Raw genomic sequence first — 20,478 nt, 5'->3', positions numbered from 1 at the left:
AGTAAAATGAGCTGTTATTTATAGTAATCTCGGGGTTTCTCTCTCTTTAGTCTGACGTCCGCCGACAATTTACGGCGCCAGTTTGGAGGCGGCGGCGGCGGCGGCTCGTAGCGGATCGGCGCGAGAGCCGCATTAATCCTGAACAGTAATGATGAAAGGTTAATGCAAAACCTTTCATTAGGGTGGTTAATATGTGTTCATCTTTATCTAAAGGTATCTCTCTTTTTTTTCTCTCTTGAACAATTACTGAACTAATTATAGTTTTTTTTTTTAATTTACAAAAAGGGTCTGTTTGGACTTTCGAAGTGTCAATAAGTTATCCACCATGTAGTAGAGCATGAGGGGAGAGGCAGGTCCAAAGAAGCAATCTTAAATGGCTAAGAACAAATTTGTTCAGACAATCATCAAAAATTAGGATAGCATTTATTTTAAAGGTGGTATTTTATAAATGTTCATTTAAATCAAAATTTTCTGTTGGAGTTGATTGCTTTCTTTCCATTAAATAACTCTTTCTTGGAGTCATGATCTTCTGTCACATAGAGATAAAACACTTCTTATTTGCAAATAAGGCGCTCTTACATCCAAATAAGGCTAAAAAGTATGATAAAGTATTAAGTTACCATGTTTGAAAAAGTGGTTCGTAAAAGAAATACTTCATTAATGATTTCTTATGAGTAATAATTTATAATTATTAATAAATATCTCTTGGTTTATAAAAAGAGAAACTTCTTACTTATCGAGTGTAATAGTAATAACAATAATAATATCAATAGTAGTAGTAATAGTAATAACATTAATGTCATTGCTTATGATTTTCATTTTAACTAAAAAAGTAAAATTAAGTTTCAATAATTCATCTTTTTTTCCGACAAGTAATTTAGGTATTCGTTCCACCAAAATATGAGTGCACTATCAACCTTAATCAGACAATAAAATCAGCCATGCATTAAAATCAAAAAAAAAATCTTTTACATAAATCAATATAAATTTCACCATCATCTATAATATTTTGCTTATAAAATTAATCAAGTGCATATTAATCAATGGGATGGAATCATAATATTATTCATTTTTTAAAAAAAATCATAATCATATCATATCAAATCTACAATGTCCATCAAGTTATATACATGATAAATGCTAATTTAGAAATCACATAATAAAGTTTTCTAATGACTAGTTTCTCAACTACTTTTGGAGAAACAGATGCACTATAGCTTCAGAATGATAAAGGATATCTTTAGGAACATGTGTCAACCATTATTCCAACCTTAATGTTTATGTCTCTATTTACCACACTCTTCTACCCAGATCAAGGATTGTGTTGCAAAAGAAAGCTCTGCTCATGGAAGTTCAGAAAATAGCCTTATCTAGATTGAGAAAAAAGGAAGTAGATAGGTCCCCAAGCAATGCAAGTACTAACAGTCCCCAAACATAGCAAAATTCTTGAAGATCTTCACATTGCCACCTTTTTTCTCACCTAAAGTGAACCTCATATTAATATTGTTCTTGTCTTCTAATGCATACTAAATATTGTTAGCCAGCCTATTAGCTAAAGCAATGACTCCTCTCTCTCTCTCTCTCTACCAATGTGTCTTAACCACGCATACATAGCTGGCAAAAACATCAGACAAAGCTTCATATAGTAGCATAATAACAAATAAGATAATAGCAGTGAGCGGTGGTTGATTAGTTATGGCACTGAAATTGGCTGGTCTTCATCAAAAAAAGACACTGAAATTGGCTGGCTCCAGGCAATCCAGAAGAAGCATCTCCCAACCTCCATGCAGTTGGGAAGCAGCTGTACGAGAGGAACCTTGGGTCTTCAACCACGTCACACCGGATTACCATGTCTGGCACGAATCGAACCGTCCAATATTGATCGCTGATAACCCTCCAGAGCCATTGGATGGAGATTACAGGCCTTGGCGTGCACTCATCCACGTTCTGAATCAGCCCACAGCACCAGTTTCAGATTGAAGTTCATCATAACTTGTGACATGAAACGGAAGCGGCTTTGATTGGGACCTGGCAACAGAATTTTTTTGGCGTGATTGGGACGGTACAACTTATAGGAGTCTAAGGATAACATTATGGCAGAGTTGTATCAGATTAGGTGTGTGGTCATGCTATCAACGTTTGGCTGCACAAAATTCTCATTTCATTCTTTACATTAATTTTTTGAAAAAAAAATATTCTTAGAAATTATCTATATATTTTATACTATTTGTTGTAATTAGATCCGCTTTTTTTTTTATGGTGGCACCAAACAAGCTGATGTTTAAATGGTTGAAGTATATACTATTAATTAAATTAGAAATATTAAAAATTGCGAAAACATGGCAAGAATTATAATGCTTGTTTAGCTTCGAAAGTATAAGTCGAGAGTGGATGACTCGAGGTAATGTATTCTTTTCTTTTAGGTTCTCTGAGATTTTTAGTGGTTAAAATTTCTAAATTTTTTTTTGTAAGAATTTAATATCTGTAATTCTATTACAGAATTATATTTGTAGTTCTCAATAATTTTGGACCCATGTTAACTGTTTTAAGAATTTAAAGAAATATTATTAGTAAATGAACTTTTATTATTCAAGCATTTTTCTGATATAAAGTACTTGTTTTCTTGAGCTTTTACAAGTGGAAGACTAACAAATCATGTCGGTGTGCTTCACAGAACAGCTTAACCATGAACGGCTGAGGTCATCCATGGACTTGCATGTAAATAAGACATGCTCTCTACCCACGTGCGTCGCATGTGCAAGGAAGGATTGATTGAATTAAAAATCAAAATAAAGTATTTTTAGCTCACGGATGTCTATTATAAATTAAGCGACAGCTTCAAATTGGGAGGACCAAAGAAAGAAAGATGGCAAAGAGCTGATTAAAACGGTTTATCATGTGCTGTTATTAGGGCTTCAAGGAGGCAATTTTTGGATATACAGATATAGTGACTAAATTGGTTGGCAATGAGATGTACTTAATTGTCCATTTAAAGGGATTTTATTAGTCACTTATTTTAGAGATCCAAGTCAATTATATACCATCTAAAGCATGGTTTCATGTAGACACCTAAAGATAGGTCTAGTTATGTAGATGTGCCCATGCTTGATTTTCTTCAAAACTAGGGTAAAGTAGTAAAACATTCTCTTGGAATATAAAATTAAGAGTTTTTTTTTGCATGAATATCTTTCTAAAAATTCAAATTTGCGTAAATACTTTCTTAAAATTTATATTTATTTTTTACCCTCATAAAACACTGTTTTTACACAAATATTTCTAATATAACAATTTTTCTAATACTATTAATAAAACCTATATTTATTTTAATTAAAAATAAAATAGAATTTTGAAATTACTTTTTTGTTCTCCATCGCGATCGCCTTATAAATGTGTCTTTTTGCATATCTACCCATTAAGAGTGTTTTAGTCGTTTTAATTTGAAATCATTAATTTTTTAACAGCGTTAGATGGCGTAAGTATACATACAAAAATAAAAATAAAAAAAAATAGAATAACAAAACAAGTGTTTTCCGAAGGTATGCATGCAAATATCAATTTTAGAAGAATATTTATGCAAAATTCGATATTAGAAGAGTATTCATGCCAAAAAAAAAAATCTAAAAATAATTATTTTACTTTGGATGGGATTCTTCCAACTTGAACTATTTAGCGGGCTACTATTAAATATATCTAAAAATATTACAAAATTTATATTAACCGAATTGAATATAAGACCATCTTTCAGCTTGTGATCAATAATCCGTGGATAAGGAGACTAGAATAGAGGACGCAAGTATTATCCAGAATGATAGTGGTAATAGGTAGCTTTTCCACTCCGTCATCAAAATCTGGGGAATCAATCCCGAAAAGGTGATGGAAACTACCGATTTAGAGTTCGGTAGGGACATGGATGCACTCTCCATGTGCCCCCCATGGAGCTCCATCTGATCATGGCCATCATTGCCCAATTGGTAAAACAGGCCCTCCCCTGTCCAACTCTCCCTCCAAATGAACACCAAGCCAAATATGAATAAAAAAGAACGTACCGTTCCCGTTACAAAGCAGATAACGTAATCAGCTTGAGTACACGGCAACTTTGCATATCCTCGTTATGATTAGTACAAAAATTTCACTCGTTTGTAAATTGTATTTAAATTTCCATCTCACATCAGGCAAAGAGCCCTATAGTTGAAATGAACAAATTTTTATTTGTTCAAAGTTTCTCTGTGCTCTCAGTCCAACCAAACTGAATACTTAGGCAGCAGTACCGGTAGTGTGATGGTAGGTAACATGAACAAAAAGGACCCAAACGGATCTTTGGAATGGGGAATGAGAAGCTGCCTGGGTGTATCAAAACTAGGCAAAGGTAATAGATGTGGCGTATGATTGAAGCAGAGAAAGTGCTTGCTCCGCGATAGCACGATTCCTTGCTTGCCTCGCCCACTCGAGGACGATTTCCTCTGCTTGGCTGCCACGGACTCCTGCTTCCAAGGAATCTGCTGCTTCTACAAATTTTCCCTCTAACAAAAAGTTCTCTACTTTACTGATGACAGACTCGATGCCATCTCCAGATTGATCTTCCTTCATCTGAAAAGAATGGAAAATAAAGAATTAGAAGCACACTCAAGTTAATGATTAGTATCTCACAGATTATAAGAGTTCTATGATCGATCAAGGAAATGATTCAAACATTCTAGACCCAAAGGTAGCAGCTACATTATTGCATTGGCGAACCATCAGCAGATGATACCCTCAGTGTGACAGGATTAAGCAATCCCAATGACAAGATGCCAAGTTGTCGGCCCAACAAATAATAATTAGAACGAAGAGTGTTTTGACTCCAAAAGTCCATATATACTTCGTAAGTAATATTTACCATGGTAGATCAAACACATCCCTTGTTTAAAGCATTATGCTGCTACAATATTTTACCTTTATTGAAGATGCAAAATGAGCTACAGCATGAGTGAGGATGCCGCCGCCGCCAGCTGGGATAAGGCTAAAATGCCGAAGGTTCCGCTTTAAGGAATCAAACTGCAGTGAAAAGCCGTCTCTGAATCAGGTACTTAAGAGCAGTTGAAAAATCGTATAATTGAATCAGAGGCATGTCAAGCATCAACTTTTTGGAGTTTTGGTAAACCAAAAGAAAACAGAAGGCTAAGCAAAAGTGGACATCGTGATTAATCACGTGCCATCATTTAGTCTAACCTCATATTCATGAAACAAGGAACAACTTTCAAAACTTCTGTCATTGTTCAACAGGTTAGCATGCAAGCAATAGTAACCGACAGAATCATACGAACATTTGTAAGTATCCATAGCCATCACATGAAATGGCAAGAGGAAATGGTAAGTGTTCATTGAAACAGTAAAAATCTCTTGATGTCCCAGAAGGATGCTGTACTCGATGATGCAGACAGGCAATGACTAGAAAAAGAATGACCGTATATTGGAATGTCTCATCTGATGTTTAAGTTGGCAGTGCTTACAATTTCATTCATGAACATGGTTTTCCCATGAAAACACTTGATTCTTTAAAGATAGGATATGAACCTGATATATATCCTCTAGCGCATGGGGAAATAATTGATTCTATATCAACCGTAAAAAGGTATGGTTTGACTATTTAATCCTTCCCCTCGTCCACCCTCCCACCCAGAAAGAATAATTAAAAAATTTAGTAACCTGGTATTACGTGCATGAACACTTGCTTCAGAATTTCCTTCCAATAGATACAAAGCACCGTGAAAGGTTGAACTGATAAACCTCCAAAAGGTGTTGTAATGTGATCCGACTGGAGAGAAGGCTAGATAGAAGTTACTATTTAAGATCCCTAGCCCTGCTTAAGTGCCCAACATCTTCCCAACGTACAACCAATGTAGGACTAAATACATGACTACGTTTAAGCAAAAAAAAATAAAAAATACATGCCTACATGGATTCTCATATACCCACCCGTTTAAACCCTCGCATTCTCACTCGAAAAGGGTCAAATCAGAAAAACATTATGAGTGGCATGTGTTAGCCATGAACGGACCCACGCTACGTTGCCCCTAGCCACACATGGATCTTGGGCTGGATCTACTTTGATACCACTTGTAATGCCCCAGCCAAAATGTTATTACTTTGGATCCATGGCCTACTTAAGTACCAAAGATCCTCCCAACACACATCCTATGTGGGACCATACACAGGTTTGCATGGGTCCTCAAAGCTTTCAGCTTAGTGTGCAGTAAAACCACTTGATGGTTGTACCAGAGGCACGGACTCCATCTATTTTCATCAAGGTAGTGTTATCAGGGAGGTCCATCCCCACTGCACAGGCCATTGCCTGTAGCACTACAGAAAGCCAAATATCTGAAAATATAATAGCACTAAAAGAAAGGCCCTTCTTGGCTCATGAATCGGAACTTCTACAACACAAGAATGATGCTATATTAACAAGTTCGAAGCCATATCATCTTCTCATGGGATTTTCTGATCCCCTCATGACATAATCAACATGCAAATGAATATACACCATTATTGTAATAAAAGACAAAATAAGATCAGCAAACACCTCCCAATTGACATACTGGTAATGTAGATTTTACTATCAATTGACAGTCATAAACAATTGTGCTGAGGAAAAGAAGAATAGAGAGATTACTAGTCTTCAAGTGTGTATATATATATATATATATATATAGATATAGATATATATATATATATGTGGCATAGAAACTTCTATCACCGATTCAAATACAACATATACATGCAATCAGTTTTGCCAATAGTGGGCAAGACACGCTTAACAGAAATCTATAAAAGCAGCAAATCAGAAGTAGCAAGAGCAACGAAAATGCAAGCTAAGTCTCCAAAGTCTAAGAGAATAATCTGACTTGCCTTTTGATTCAATTGCATCTGGGTACTTGACCCATAGTTTAATATTTCTTCTGGAAGAGATGTAAGTGCTAAATCTAAAAGAGATTCTTTGTCAATGCCTTCTAGGGACTTGCGCAGTGCAGCTACCTCTGCTCGAATTGGCAGTCCTTTAGACAGAGCATCCTCCAAAGCAAGTGTACCCTGTAAGATTCTAACATTAGTGGAGTAAAAATACATTTTTCACAGACAACCTAGAAGTTGTAATATTACAAATATAATAAATCAAAGCTTCAACATTTTAAGAAATTTTCAGGTAAAGTGATACAAACATAATGCTAGTAAATATTAACAGCGAACGCACCAACGCAAGCTTGTGAACAGAGTGAGTCTGGCGGGCTTCTTCAGATCTTGCATAGAATGCCATGCACAAGGCATTAATCTACAAGAGCCCAAAATACATAAATCACCCTAAGAACTTTCGAAGAACATATCAAGGATACTGATGATGGAAGGAAAATAGGGCATTCTAGCCTACAGCTCATAAATGCTTTTAAACATAAGGAAAAAAATGGTGATATATAAAAGAGTATTCACATATGCCAATTGCAACAGCACGAGACATACATTGAGGTCAGCTTCAGCAATTTTTTCCATCTGGGATGCTTTCTCCTTTGAAATAGCAGCAGCTAATTCGGCTTTTGCCAACTCCTGAACTTTCTTAAGCTTTATATCAGTTTCCTCATCCTGCAAAAAGCAAAGAGCAAAGAGTTTTGTTTTACTTCTGCATCTGTAAAGAAATGGAATCAAGTAGTTTGTAAGAAGAATCTAGCAATGCAATCCATAAACTGGTCCCACTAGCTGGGTATTACCTTGTGTCTCAATTCCTCTCGAAGATTCTGTTCAGCTTTTTCTTGAAGTGACTTTATTGTAGCTGTTGCCTTTGCCTTCTCTCGGTTTAACTCCTGAAACATAGTTTAACAAAGCAAGGTAAAATATTCTACCAATGATGTTAATTGAGCATTATGATGATTTGATATATATATATACTCCCAAAATAATTCTTAAAACAGCATTTAACTTTACCGGCAGGCTTTGGCAAAACAATTATGACCTACACTGTAGAGAGCTATTTACTCATATATCAACTACTCCAATATTGGGTTAAGTTCGAAACAAGTCACAGTGCCATAAATTCGTACTAAATACTCTATTTGGGTAGAGGTATCTTAGTTAAACAAATTTGAAATTTTGGAAGGAAAACATTATGAAAAATGGAATTTTGACAAGTTTTGTTTCTTTATTAGTTATTGTAACCATTTTTGTTGCATGATGGAAGAAATTTATGATGCAGGATACCTCCCTCAAACACACAAACACATGGACATGTTAGTATTCTGGTATCTTATTATCTTTTATAACCCTTCCTGGAAAAATCAAGCCGCACTCCTTGAGGTAACATGTGGTCTTCATTGCATATGTATACTATTTTAACCGGTCCGTCATCACTTTCTCCTCTACAACAATAGTTTGTAGGATTCCATGAATGCATTCATACCTAAAAGAAAACATTTCTGCTTTCACATTTTAATCCTTCAATGTTTAGTTCAGAATATGCCGATGGATGAGCTTTTAATAGACAAAAAGCCACAAAGACATCTATCAGGATATCTTGAGTTGCCCAAATCTAATACATGTTTTAGGAGGGAGTATGACACCACCACCACCACCCCCTCCCCCCCCCAACCCACCCACCCACCCACACACACGCACACACATAAACACACACACACACACACACAGAGAAACTTATGCCAGAATTTTAAGGACTACTAAGAAGCATAAAGAAACTTATGTACTAACTAAAGTCTCTGCATTCTGCCTTGCCCCTCATCCATCTCCAATTATAACGTAATATATATAAGTAGTTTCAACACTGTTTACAAAGGAGATGCCCATTTTGGAATGGCCTTTCCAATGTACATACTACAAAGGCTAAGAACTTTCCCCAATGAGCTAGGCTATGAAGAATCCCCTTGTCTCACAAATTTCTACCTTTCTCAGTTGCACCTCCACTCCTTAATGACATTGGCACCCCTTGTAAGCAAACACTATAAAATCATGGCAGTATGATGATTGAGCCTCACTGTTCTACTTGCATCACGTGAAAAGGATAATTTGGTAGAAAAATCACTGAAAGATACAAAAGTCATTAGCAACCTATGTACCTTTAGATATACAAAAATTATTCATCAGAGACCATGCCCTTTAGCATCGCTAAGTAGAATACTGATTCAAATAATGCTCTAGAGTCTAGACTTAAAAACTTACAGAGTAATATATGAATCACCAAAATTTAGAAAAAACAAGAAATTATCCAATGATAGGCCTTGAATGTAAATGTCCAAATGAACATTATCACAAATCAGTGGATAAATACTATACCATTATGATGTCTATGAGCTTTTAGTTGAAGTTTTCCCTCTTGAAGAGTAAACTAAGAGAAAAACATCCTTGAATGGATAAAATTGTATAGTTCTACTTGTGATAAAAAAGAGAGAGCCATGATGTGACAAGTTCATTATCTTGAAAGCTATAGTATTGCGAGTAAAACCATCACCAATAACAGGAATACAGACTTCTGTCAAAAGTGCAAAGTTTTTTTGAGAACCATATAATCACTGAACAACAATTGCTTGCTTACTATGATGCGCATTTTTTATTTAGTGATTTCCGTATCTGCCATCTGAAACTAACGAAACACACTTTCATAATAAACATTGTGTTAAGAGCGTATTGCTATCCAACGACAAGTACCACTGATATAAGTAAACCTGTAAATTTATATCCAAAGGTAACACTAAAGGACTAAACAATTTCATATGCAAATGTAAAGCATCAGGAAGAAGAAAACTGCTGTACCACTACATCTTTTCCAAGAAGAATAAAACTAAACAATGAAAGTCGCAATGGTCAAATGTGAAACATATATCAGAGAAACTAACATTTTACAAAATCAAGATAATAAATGTTCTAATACCTTTACCAAAATTGCTGCCTCTTCGGCATACATAAGTTCTCTCGCCCTTGCATCCTTCAGATCTTTTTCATATTTCTCCTGAAGTGAAACAGAATGATAAAAAAAAAAAATGACTAGTTATTAAGTATGCAGAATATAAATCTCTCAATAAGTCTCCCATACTCCCAAAAATGTTTGTCTCATTTCCCCCTTCTGAACCAAAGTTTAAAAGCAAATCATGCTCCTTGTTGTTTTTCAAGGGGGGAAAAGGCTTTTGTTTCCTTATATAAGCCTACCCATTAGAGGGTGAGCCTTGGTGCAACAGTAAGTTTCTCCATTGTGATCTGGAGGTCATGTGTTCGAAACACAAAAATAGTTTCTCTGCATGCAGAGGTAAGGCTGCATCCATTTGACCCTCCTTGGACCCGACAATGGCAAGGGCCTGGTGCACCAGGCCACCCTATTATCTAAGCCTACATATTAGTTTGGTGTTGTGAATCATTTCTTTCAAAAATATGATTTGATGGATGCATATAAAGGCACATACAAAAATAACTGAATGGAATGTCAGCATTGACATCAATTTGAATGTGATCTTTTGGTGTGGTTCTTGCAAGTTGGGTTTTAAAGGCACAATATGGACCCTTGATCAATGGAGAATTTCATAAAGAAACAAGATAACTAATACATATACATGTCTTTAAGAAAGAAAAAAATCTACCAATAAAAGATCAAACTAACTGTCATTCAGAAACAAACAAGTTTGAACAAAATTATTGACTGATTTCAGATCACCAGATTATAGAGAAAGAAAGGTAATGTGATTTCTTAACTAGCAGAATATCAAAACAAAAAATGAATAGAGGATTTTTATAGTTTAATTGTGTAATGTAGAGGCAACAAGAAATTGACCTAGAAAAAGTGCATTGGTCAAAACAAAATTTAAGGTAAGAAACTATGGGTTTTATAGGCATTCTAGATCTTGGTAACACTAAATGAACAAGAAAACAGTGGAGTTTGAACAAAAATCATTCTGAGTAGATTATAGTCAGTAGCTTGGAAAGAAATGTAGTACTTTATGATTTTTAAATTAACTAAACAACGAAGCAAGGAATGCACTAAAGGAATTCAATAATAAATTGGGTCATGCCGAAACAATACATATTTAATATTTATTGTAGGAAAATGTATCCATATTTTTTTCAAAAAAAAATCCGAGAACAATTCTAAGAAAGTTTGATATAGTCATTTTATCATTTTTTGGTACTATATTATGCATCATTATTTGGATAACTCTTTCTCATCAGATGAGTTCTATTTTATACTTTCTTGGGCATGTGCCATACGATTATTACTAGAGAAAGTCCACATAACACTGAAATGGATGGATGCACAAAAACACATAAAAGCACCAAGAATTTAGATTTGCAAATAACTTTAAAGGATCATGCAAGAATGCAAACCTTGAGCTTCTTTTTCTCTTCAGCAAAGATATAAGCATCTGATTCAGCTTGCTTTCTTTCAGCAGCATGAATAGCATCTATTAAATCAAGTATTATTTTTCCATCTTCAGAAGTTTTCTTGTCCTCTGGTTTTTCATGTGCAACAACTGAAGCCTTCATTATCACAAAAGAAAGTAAGCAAGAGCTTCTCGAAAGGCAAAAAGGATGTGCACTAAACATCAAAACAGTAGAAAACACATCCAGAATGGTCAAGTTCTTGCCATGAAATAACCTCTTTATTCTTAGAAAACATTGCTAAGGCATCTGCACCCTCTTCTTTTCTGGAAATGTCAGGGTTCACTTCATCTTGAAGAGAATATGATTGGGAGAGGGGTATTGGGGCCTCTGTTTCTGCATTTAGTGAATTCTGCAAGGAGGCAACTATTTTTATCAATTCAAATAGGGAACAGGACAAAGTGTGGCTTCTCATAACCAGGTAAACCATTGAATGACAAAGTTATCCTGGACCATGAAATCATGCTCCTAGAATTAAGGTTCTGCAGACATGATCACAATCCACAAGCATCTGGTATCTTATATACTGGAAGCTGGTTAGGTGTGGTACAGGGAAGCAGGTCTTTTAATAAAAATTAATAAAAAACTTGGAAAGCAGGTGCAAGGACAAGTTTCTGAGGAGATTCGGAAGCGAGTGCACAACCCTAAATTGAAAATTCTTGCTACAAAGTTCAGGTATTTCAGCTGTATATCTACTATCTACTATATATAATGGAAACTCCTAAAGTCGACATGCGTAGCCAAACTCTAGTTGAAAGCCTATGGCTCACACGAATGCTTTGAGAGAGAGAGAGAGAGCACTCCCCTTCCTAGAAAAATATGCGCAATAAGGTATCTTTCTTTCTCTATTTTAGTAAAGTGGGGCCCACATCATAGGAAACTTGTACCAACTAAAGAGAGAGCCTGATTCCCCATCTCTCTCTCTCCTTCTTAGAATATACCATGCTGAAACTGGACTCCATAACATGAAACCGACATGGGACCCACATTCTAAACACAAGGGAGGAAAAAAGAATCATCAGTGCATCTGACCCATTCCCCAAAACCAGCCTAATTGATATTTCCAGTGGACGATATGTTCTCAACCGAGACCAAAGTTGTAGGACTTCTATGGAGAAACTTCTTAGTTCCTAGAGACCTCCATGTTAGCTCAATAATTGATAGATCGATGAATAATAAGTGCTCCATTGAACCCTACTTCCCCACCATCTTTGCTTATCAATTCGGTCTCACCCAGAGTATCCCTTGTTCGCCCCTCTACACTTTGAATGTGTCATTTGTTGATCGGCTCCTTATTTCTGAGCCACATCAGATCGTGTTGATGGACTTTTTCTACAAGCAGCTATACCTGGATTATCACTTTGTCCCCTTCGACCTTCAGCCTAGCATGACGGGAGAATTTCTAAGTTGGTGGAAGGCTCACATAACTAATATTTAGCATGAACATGCTTCCACCATCCTGGGCCATATCAACATCGACACTCATCTTGACTCTATCTACTACGCCCTCTAGTTCACACCCGACTGTCGATAAGTCTCCAACCTCAGTCAAGGGCAAAGGTATATCTCTTTGACTGAACTGAGTAAGTGTATCTGCAAAACAGTTTTTGACCAATCCTTGTCTCTGTAGCCCCTTCAATTCCTCCTGCTCGGCCGGCATTGAAGACCTAAGTTCATGCTTCAAAGAGGATAAAGGCTATAGTTCACAAGCCTAGGTCCATTCCTCTTCAACAAAGTGGTAGAATAAGGCACCCCTTCATGGTCGGGTGGGTAGTGTTTCAAAGCTTGCCATAGTATTGGACATCACAGAAAACTCCAAAAGGGAGTCATTGGATGCTTCTGCTGATACGGTGGACGTACCAAAAACCAAACCTTTAGGAGACTTGACCTCATCAACTGAGTTGACTCCCTCTTAGTCTCTGCCTTCTGATCGCTCTCCAGAATTGTCGATATCAAGGCCTTCGGTCCTCATGACCAATGTAACTAGCACTCATTAGCTTGATGATTATGGAATTCTAACTACTTCAAAAATTTCAATACATCTAAATTTTTGTTTATAAAATTGAACTTTCAAAATAATGATTATAATTATAATTATAAATTTTAAAATTTGATAAACATATCATAAATGTCTATATTTTAAAGATTTTTTTATCTATACACTTCATGTGGATTGCACGTGCTAGATGCTATATTTTTAAGTGTGCTAGCATGTCGCTGTATGTTGTTGAAAATGGGAATTCCTCAACACAACAAAAATGGCTACCCCATTGATCATTCTCGCTGAAACTCACACTAATCACAATCATTCGATAGAGAATAGTCTAAAAGGTGTTACATGAGTATACTAGCCTTATCAAGACAAAAAACATGCCCTAGTCTTCTCGTAACCTCCCATTTAGGCAGCCAAAAATGCAATAACATATTATTTATGACTTCTTATGAATGCAAGGTGGGTAAAGAAACTATATTAGTGCCTAGATTCAAGGATATATCGATTTTAAATAAAAACATGGCAAACATTAACTGGCAAGTAGCATATACATGTGAGGCACATGAGACAAAACCCATACGAGTAACTGAGCGAATGTGAGAGGAAGCATGGTTGTTGTGATATGTCTAGTTAAAAATTTTCTATAGTATTGTTTTTGTAACTTGATGACTACAGACCAACTTTTGGCTAGTGCACTCATCTTTTTTCTCCCTCTCTTGGATGGGAAGGACAGAGAGGCAGATGAGTTTACTACAGTTTGAAGTTATCTATAATAGCGTGTCATTTGGCAAGTCATGATATATGGAATAAATCGACATAATGTTGCACGACATCCACATAGGCCATGCCAAGGAATTGGTGTTAGATATACTGGATATATAGAAGCAACAAGACGATATAACCTTTTACAAAAAATATAACTTCCCAAGTAACAACAGAAGAAGCATACTCCTTAACACAAGCAAGGGACTATCATCATTAGAAATGAAACTGAAAAAAGGACGCAAAGTACGCCCCTATCAAATTGATACAAAAAGATATTTACAGCCAATTTGACTTTTTAGGTTGCAATTCATAAGATATGGATGTACTTCCTTGTATCAAACCTTGCCCTCTTCCCTCTTTGTCTGCATCTATTTCCTTACTCTTATGAGAACTTGGAGAATTGCTTCCTGATTGCAGGAACTTATATTGCATAATTAGTCTCCTTACACAAAAACTGACCTTTCATGTTTCATTCACGCCAAAATCTTACCTAAGATTACCTTGTATAATCATTAAGATTCATTGTAGATGGAGGAAAATGTTGAGACAGTTACTAAATGTTCTCAGCTGAAATCAATCATACTTTAATCCATCAAAGCAAACCAGGGACAAGCTTGTTAGATAAGGTTAAGATAGAATTATCTATTGGGCCTTTGTAGTACACAACAACAATCAAAGCAACTCTCATGAATGTTAGGATGATGAAATCAATTCACGGAAAAAATTACATAGCAAAGGCACACAGCAGTTTGCACCTTAAATGGCTTTTATTGAACATCTGCAAGCAGAAATTATGTCAGAAGAGTAACAAAACTTCAAAACAAGGTTAAAGCAAGAAAGACAACAGAAACAAGGTAAATCTAATGAAAAAGACGCTACCTGAACAAGTTCATACCTTTGGCATTTCCAATGAAGTATCATGATGAGAAGCGGCTTCATTTGTAGTTTCCTTGGGAACATCAACTAAACTGCCAATTTCTGCATTTTGTTCCACAGAGGCTTCACTTGTCTTCTGTTCCACATTGGTTTCTGTTTGAGCCACAGGCCTATCTCTGTTCTGAATGTCTTCATGTGGTATTTCCGAATCAACTGATTGCCCACCTAGGACTGAAGCAGCCTCCTGAGAAAGGCTAACTGATTCATTCTGTTTGGCAGGCAGAGGCTCCTCTGCAGGTGCTATCTCTGGAACTTCCCTCTTGATCTCTGAATCGTTAAAATGGCCAGGTTCATCGTGCTTCTCGACAATCTCCATGTCAGCTTTTGATGTGCTCAGTTTTTCATTATTTTGATGAACTGTTTGTTCAGCAGAATGCTCGAGAATCTCTGACTTTCTCACATTGTTTAGCTTACTAGAATTTGGTGAAGATGCTTTATCTGGAAGTTTAATATCTAAAAAGCCGATTTTGTAAGCTGTCATAACAGCAGCGCCAACAACAACACTGCCAAGGACAATTTTTGAGATATAGTTCCCTGAATTAGGAGTTTCTTTTGCAGGAGCAGGTCTCTGGGTTGAACTTCGGTGAGAAGCATTTGAGTATTCATATCTTGAAGAAAGTAAAAAGGGCATCTGCTCTCCATGATAACAAGGATAAGTTAAGCCGATAATACATGAAACTGCGTTAGCAGATGTCTTATTAATTAAGAAACAAAAATAACCAAACAAAAGAAAGATATGATGAGCAACCAGCAGAAGCATTGAATGGATTTTGGCATTATATATGATAAGTGCATTGTGAAAGAGGCAATAAGCTATTACAATAGTAATTTTGGAAGTTCACCATTTTTTGCAACTCCATCTATCAAATCCAAAGGACCCTTGCGCTCAGTTTCTACTTAATACTCACCGGTATTCTAACTGTGCCGCTTAAGCACCCACCAATCAGTAAACATATCATGACATGCAGGTTGCATGCCCAAGATTTACATAGAAACGGTTAGCTCTTAGTTTTTCCCAAAATTTAATACAGTTTTTTAGTGCTTCTTGTTGCATTATGTGTAACAAATCCATGAAAAGATGATGGAAGAAAACACCCTGATTATATGCCCAAGATTTACATATAAGTGGTTAGCACTTATTCGCGAAGTTCCAAGCATGTTTTTATTGCTTCTGGTCACAATACATGTTTGAAATTTTGAATACTTCTATAGTTCTATATCCTTATTTGTTTCATGGTAGTAAACTTTCGCTTAAGGCCATGATGACATCCATTGGGATGCATTGTCGCCAAGGTTCTAGCTTAACCCCTCATTTTCATGGCCCAAAGCCATCCCTTCATACTTTCAACATCCCATCATCTTCACTTAAACCATCACATATGGCTTAACCCCCAAACCACCTCCGTCATACTTTTCCATAAAGCCTCAACATTGTCATAACCTTCTCTAGACTGTGATCTTTTAATTCCCACCAATCTGTGGGCTTAACCCATCACAATCTGTAAATATATCCCTACATGCTCTTCATTTCAGTCAACTACCATAGGCATCAGTCCATAATCACCTTTAATACATTGCCAGTAAATCTACAATTCAGTTCAAAGATCTCTTGCTATCATCTTTTCCCCCTATTCAGTCACTCAATGCCTGAGGAAGCCAATGCCTAGGGAACCCAATAAGTCTTCTATACAGTCTTCATTTATCTAATATACAAATAAGCAGCCCAAGAAACATTGCATGGCATAGAATACCCGTCAACAATGATGAATCTACAAACAATGGGTCGATATCAGAGATACAAGAACGTTGATGGATAAACCAAAGGATGCTTTGGAAAGCAGATAGGATAGGATATGGGAATAAAATTAATGGTAGTAGCATGTACACAAACAGCCAATAGATGCCCTCATAATGCAAGAAGCTCAATTTTTAAGAAGGCCTAGCAGTAAGTTGAGAGAAAGGTTACATCATAGAGCATCAAAAGGAAATGTCACTACTTGGTCCAAATTAGAACCAATTATGAAGAAAGATTCTTATAGACAAACCCTTACAAATGGGTTAAGAATTGCTAGTTTTGGTTATGTTATGCATCCTATGACACCAATTCGGAGATGTGCATGTCAAACAACCCAAAGCACCAGATAGGTTAAGGCATGAATAGCAAACTACAGGGAATCACTTCAATACCCACCTATTAATGCAACAATATTTTGCCTCTATTGGCAACTATAGAATCTCTTTCTGCATAAGGATAACAGAGTATAGAGTGCGTAAACCCCTTCATACTACCACATTCAGTTTGATTACTCATAAATCTGTTATGGTACCAACACATGGACATTTTGCCACATGAACCCCTTCATACAAATTATGCACCTCTTTCATATATTATAAAACCAAAATTTGGTTCCACATTTGTATAACATATGCTATGCCCTATACATTAATTTTTCTGCAACAACAACCACTCTTTATTAGCTGCTAAACATGACAGGATGATAACCTCATCAATAAACTTACGCATTGATTTCCTTACGGTTATCGTATGAGCGGATTTTTTGTCGCACATGTAAAATTGAAGCCTCAGCAGTTGATAGTATTGTTTAACTAAATCCATAAAATTAAAAAATATTAGCTGCTCAAGATACTTGATAGCATAATATAGTTCTCATAGATTCGTTCTCCACAAAACTAGATAAGCTAACTCTACAATCATTATAGTTTTGCATATCTTTGTCAACATGCTTTAGAGATTACTTTTCTTTACCAAACTCATTTTTTATTCTTTTATAAACTCCACACAAAGCTCAGAAATCTCCCTAGTCAAAGCATCAATGCTCATAAGAGGATCAAGAAGCAAAAGAGTAGTCAAGAAATGGATATGCACCTGGGCCATGGTCGTCCGAGGGTTCCTCTTGAGGGAATCGCCTGATGAGAGCTTCCAAATGCACCTACAGTGGGGGCACTAAATTATCCAAAAAATACCAAAAAAAACTCTGATTTACAAAAATTTCACCGTTGCATGCATTAAAATAGCATCATCTGCAACAAAACCCTATCTAAATTCTTTTATAATATTTAATGGCAAGAATATTATGAGGACCGGAGAGCATCAAGATTTGAAGGGAAGAATCGAACAAAAACCCCATAAACCCTAAAGAATCGAGATTGGAGCCCGCGAAGAGGAAAGAGAGATCGAAATACCTTCGCAGCATTGCGGAGAAGTGATAGCGAGACTCGGGATGCGAAGGATTCGAGGTCTTGATCTCGTTTTTGGCTCTTATTAGATTCTTTCACTCCGTTCTCCGTCCACCGCTTCGTGCGGAGAGAGGGGAAAGGGATTGGGGGAAGCGAGGGAGGGAGCCGGGATCTCTCGGCGTTTTATAAGAGGCTTTCGGGCAGCAGGACAGGACGACATCGGGGTTTGTTCTAAGGGAAACGGAAGGAGAACCGCAGAGGGAATCGAAGATAAATTTCTTGCTGCAAATGCCCAGGCCCGGACCAGCCCAGTAGGCAATGAGGTTGTGTGGATTGGGGGAGATTTGACTTTTGAATCAACAATTAGAGTTGCCAAGTGACATGAAAACTATGGTGATACCAGCTTTAAAATGTCTATAAAGAAATACTATATAATTATTTGAAGAGATCTATATGCATCAAATTGTCTTGAATCAAGAATTCAATGGCAAGACATGGTATATAAATTTTTGGACGAATAGATGGGTGGATAAGGACTCTCTAAAACTTTTTTTTTTTACAAATATTTTTAGTATTTGTTCATTGCATTCACTAGGTTTCACTATTGAACTTTGTTATTGGACTTGGAAGTAGGTGAAAAGTTTACACCTTGTATGAGTTTTTATAGCAACTATAAGTTTGTTGTTTAGAACAAAAAACCATCCCTTTGATTTTTTCCCTAAAAAATCTCTTTGAGATGTTATATAGTCTAGCGAGGTCTGTTAACTGCAAATCCACTTTCCACAATTAGCATGATTCCACTAATTCCTATTTTTATTTCTGAGGCTCTAACTAGAAAAACAAAATATGTCCTAAATAAAAACTAAAATATCCAAGATTGAATATATTAGAAAAATTTACTTTTTATATAATAATACTAGTAGTTAGTAAACAAATTAAAATCACACAGTATGACATGATTTCAAATGCTAAATTGAATTTGTGATGCCCTTTACATGGTTTGTGACATAACATTAGGTCAAAATTCTATACACCTACATTAAATTTTTTGGTAGTGATTTAGTGAAGCGCACATCTCTCTTTCCAAGTGCATGCTTATTTGTTGACTATTAGCTATATTTATCTTGTAATTCTTTCTTATTATTATACATATTTTATTATTTTAATTTTTTAAAAAAAGATCAAATTTTTGATATATGGATGATAGGATATGGATATTATTTATTGTCAATCATATATTTAATAATATTTCATGGTTTTTATTTTTTAATTTTATATTAATTGTCTTAAGGTTATATTAGTAGATTGTTAGTTGAAAAAAAAGAATTTGAATTCTTAATATTTTGGCCTCCTACTAGGAGAGAGCTTCCCTCGAGTAGTATTTCTAATTAAGTTCTAGAATTTTTATGAATAATAATTAAGAATCTCATTTCTTAATATCAAACTTCAATTCGAAGCTTGTTATCTCTCTCTATATATATATATATGTGTGTGTTTTTCTCTATATTCTTTGTTGCATAACTATAGATATGAGACAAAGACAACTAAATATCCAGTAAATGCTCTTGGTGTTTGTTTTGTATAATTAGAGTTGTTACATGTGCAATGCACGCACCTTGCAAAGAATTATACTATATATTGTAGTCCAAGAAAACTAATAAAGATAACTATATTTAAAGATGGAGATCGAAGATATTTAAACTTGCAATTTAAGCCAAACATATTTAGATAAAGTTTTCATTTCATCATAAACTTTTATATGAGGTTTTCATTTTATTATAAACTATCAAATGAGGTTTAAAGCTCAAAACTAATAAAAATCAACCAAGTCTCCATTTTGAGAGATTATGTGCCCTATGTAAACTCTAGTAATGAAGACAAGATAGGATGACAAGTGGAGTGAGCAAATAGATAAAGAGTCACTAAAAAGTAAATAAAATGGAGAGATAGAGTTGGCAAAGATTAACAATGTGTTATAAAAAGCAAACTTGATCATGATTATATTTTCTCCTAGTTTATCACAATCCTATTACATCTCATCTAATTATATATGATTCTGCCTCTAGCAATAAAAAGATAAATGATTCCATTGAATTCTTCTGCTCTCAATTTTTTTTATTGACTCCCATTTTATACTAATATTTGGTTATAAATAAACTTTAATCTAACAATTTATTTTTGTTGGGTCT

General features: G+C 35.6%; 1 protein-coding gene across 2 annotated transcripts; it reads right to left on the bottom strand.

Moving 5' to 3' along the window:
* Window positions 1-4,027: 4,027 nt before the first annotated feature.
* Window positions 4,028-18,489, bottom strand: LOC103723544 (MICOS complex subunit MIC60-like). Of its 2 annotated transcripts, XM_008814495.4 has the most exons (12): window positions 18,296-18,487; window positions 17,979-18,042; window positions 15,051-15,722; window positions 11,615-11,749; window positions 11,344-11,496; window positions 9,902-9,979; window positions 7,734-7,826; window positions 7,489-7,608; window positions 7,226-7,303; window positions 6,886-7,065; window positions 4,933-5,034; window positions 4,028-4,587 (listed from the first exon to the last, which is right to left on the bottom strand). In XM_008814495.4, exons 1-12 carry the CDS (start codon window positions 18,304-18,306, stop codon window positions 4,357-4,359), a joined length of 1,917 nt encoding a protein of 638 aa, XP_008812717.2. In that variant the 5' UTR covers window positions 18,307-18,487; the 3' UTR covers window positions 4,028-4,356. The 2 variants fall into 2 exon arrangements, with proteins under 2 accessions (XP_008812717.2, XP_008812718.2); XM_008814496.4 differs by lacking the exon at window positions 11,615-11,749 and having other exon boundaries at window positions 18,296-18,489.
* Window positions 18,490-20,478: the final 1,989 nt, after the last annotated feature.

This window comes from Phoenix dactylifera, unplaced genomic scaffold (genome assembly GCF_009389715.1).
Source record: "Phoenix dactylifera cultivar Barhee BC4 unplaced genomic scaffold, palm_55x_up_171113_PBpolish2nd_filt_p 000190F, whole genome shotgun sequence".
NCBI lineage: Eukaryota > Viridiplantae > Streptophyta > Magnoliopsida > Arecales > Arecaceae > Phoenix > Phoenix dactylifera.
Note: the sequence above shows the minus strand (reverse complement) of the source record. Positions and strands in the feature narration are given on the sequence as shown.

Bases quoted from the DNA above. Each gene is read 5' to 3' on its own strand.
- LOC103723544 (XM_008814495.4), bottom strand. The intron at 11,497-11,614 runs GTTATTTCATGG...GTGATAATGAAG, and splicing joins TGTTTTCTAAGAATAAAGAG to GCTTCAGTTGTTGCACATGA. The intron at 7,304-7,488 runs GTATGTCTCGTG...GGGCTCTTGTAG, and splicing joins TTGCTGAAGCTGACCTCAAT to ATTAATGCCTTGTGCATGGC.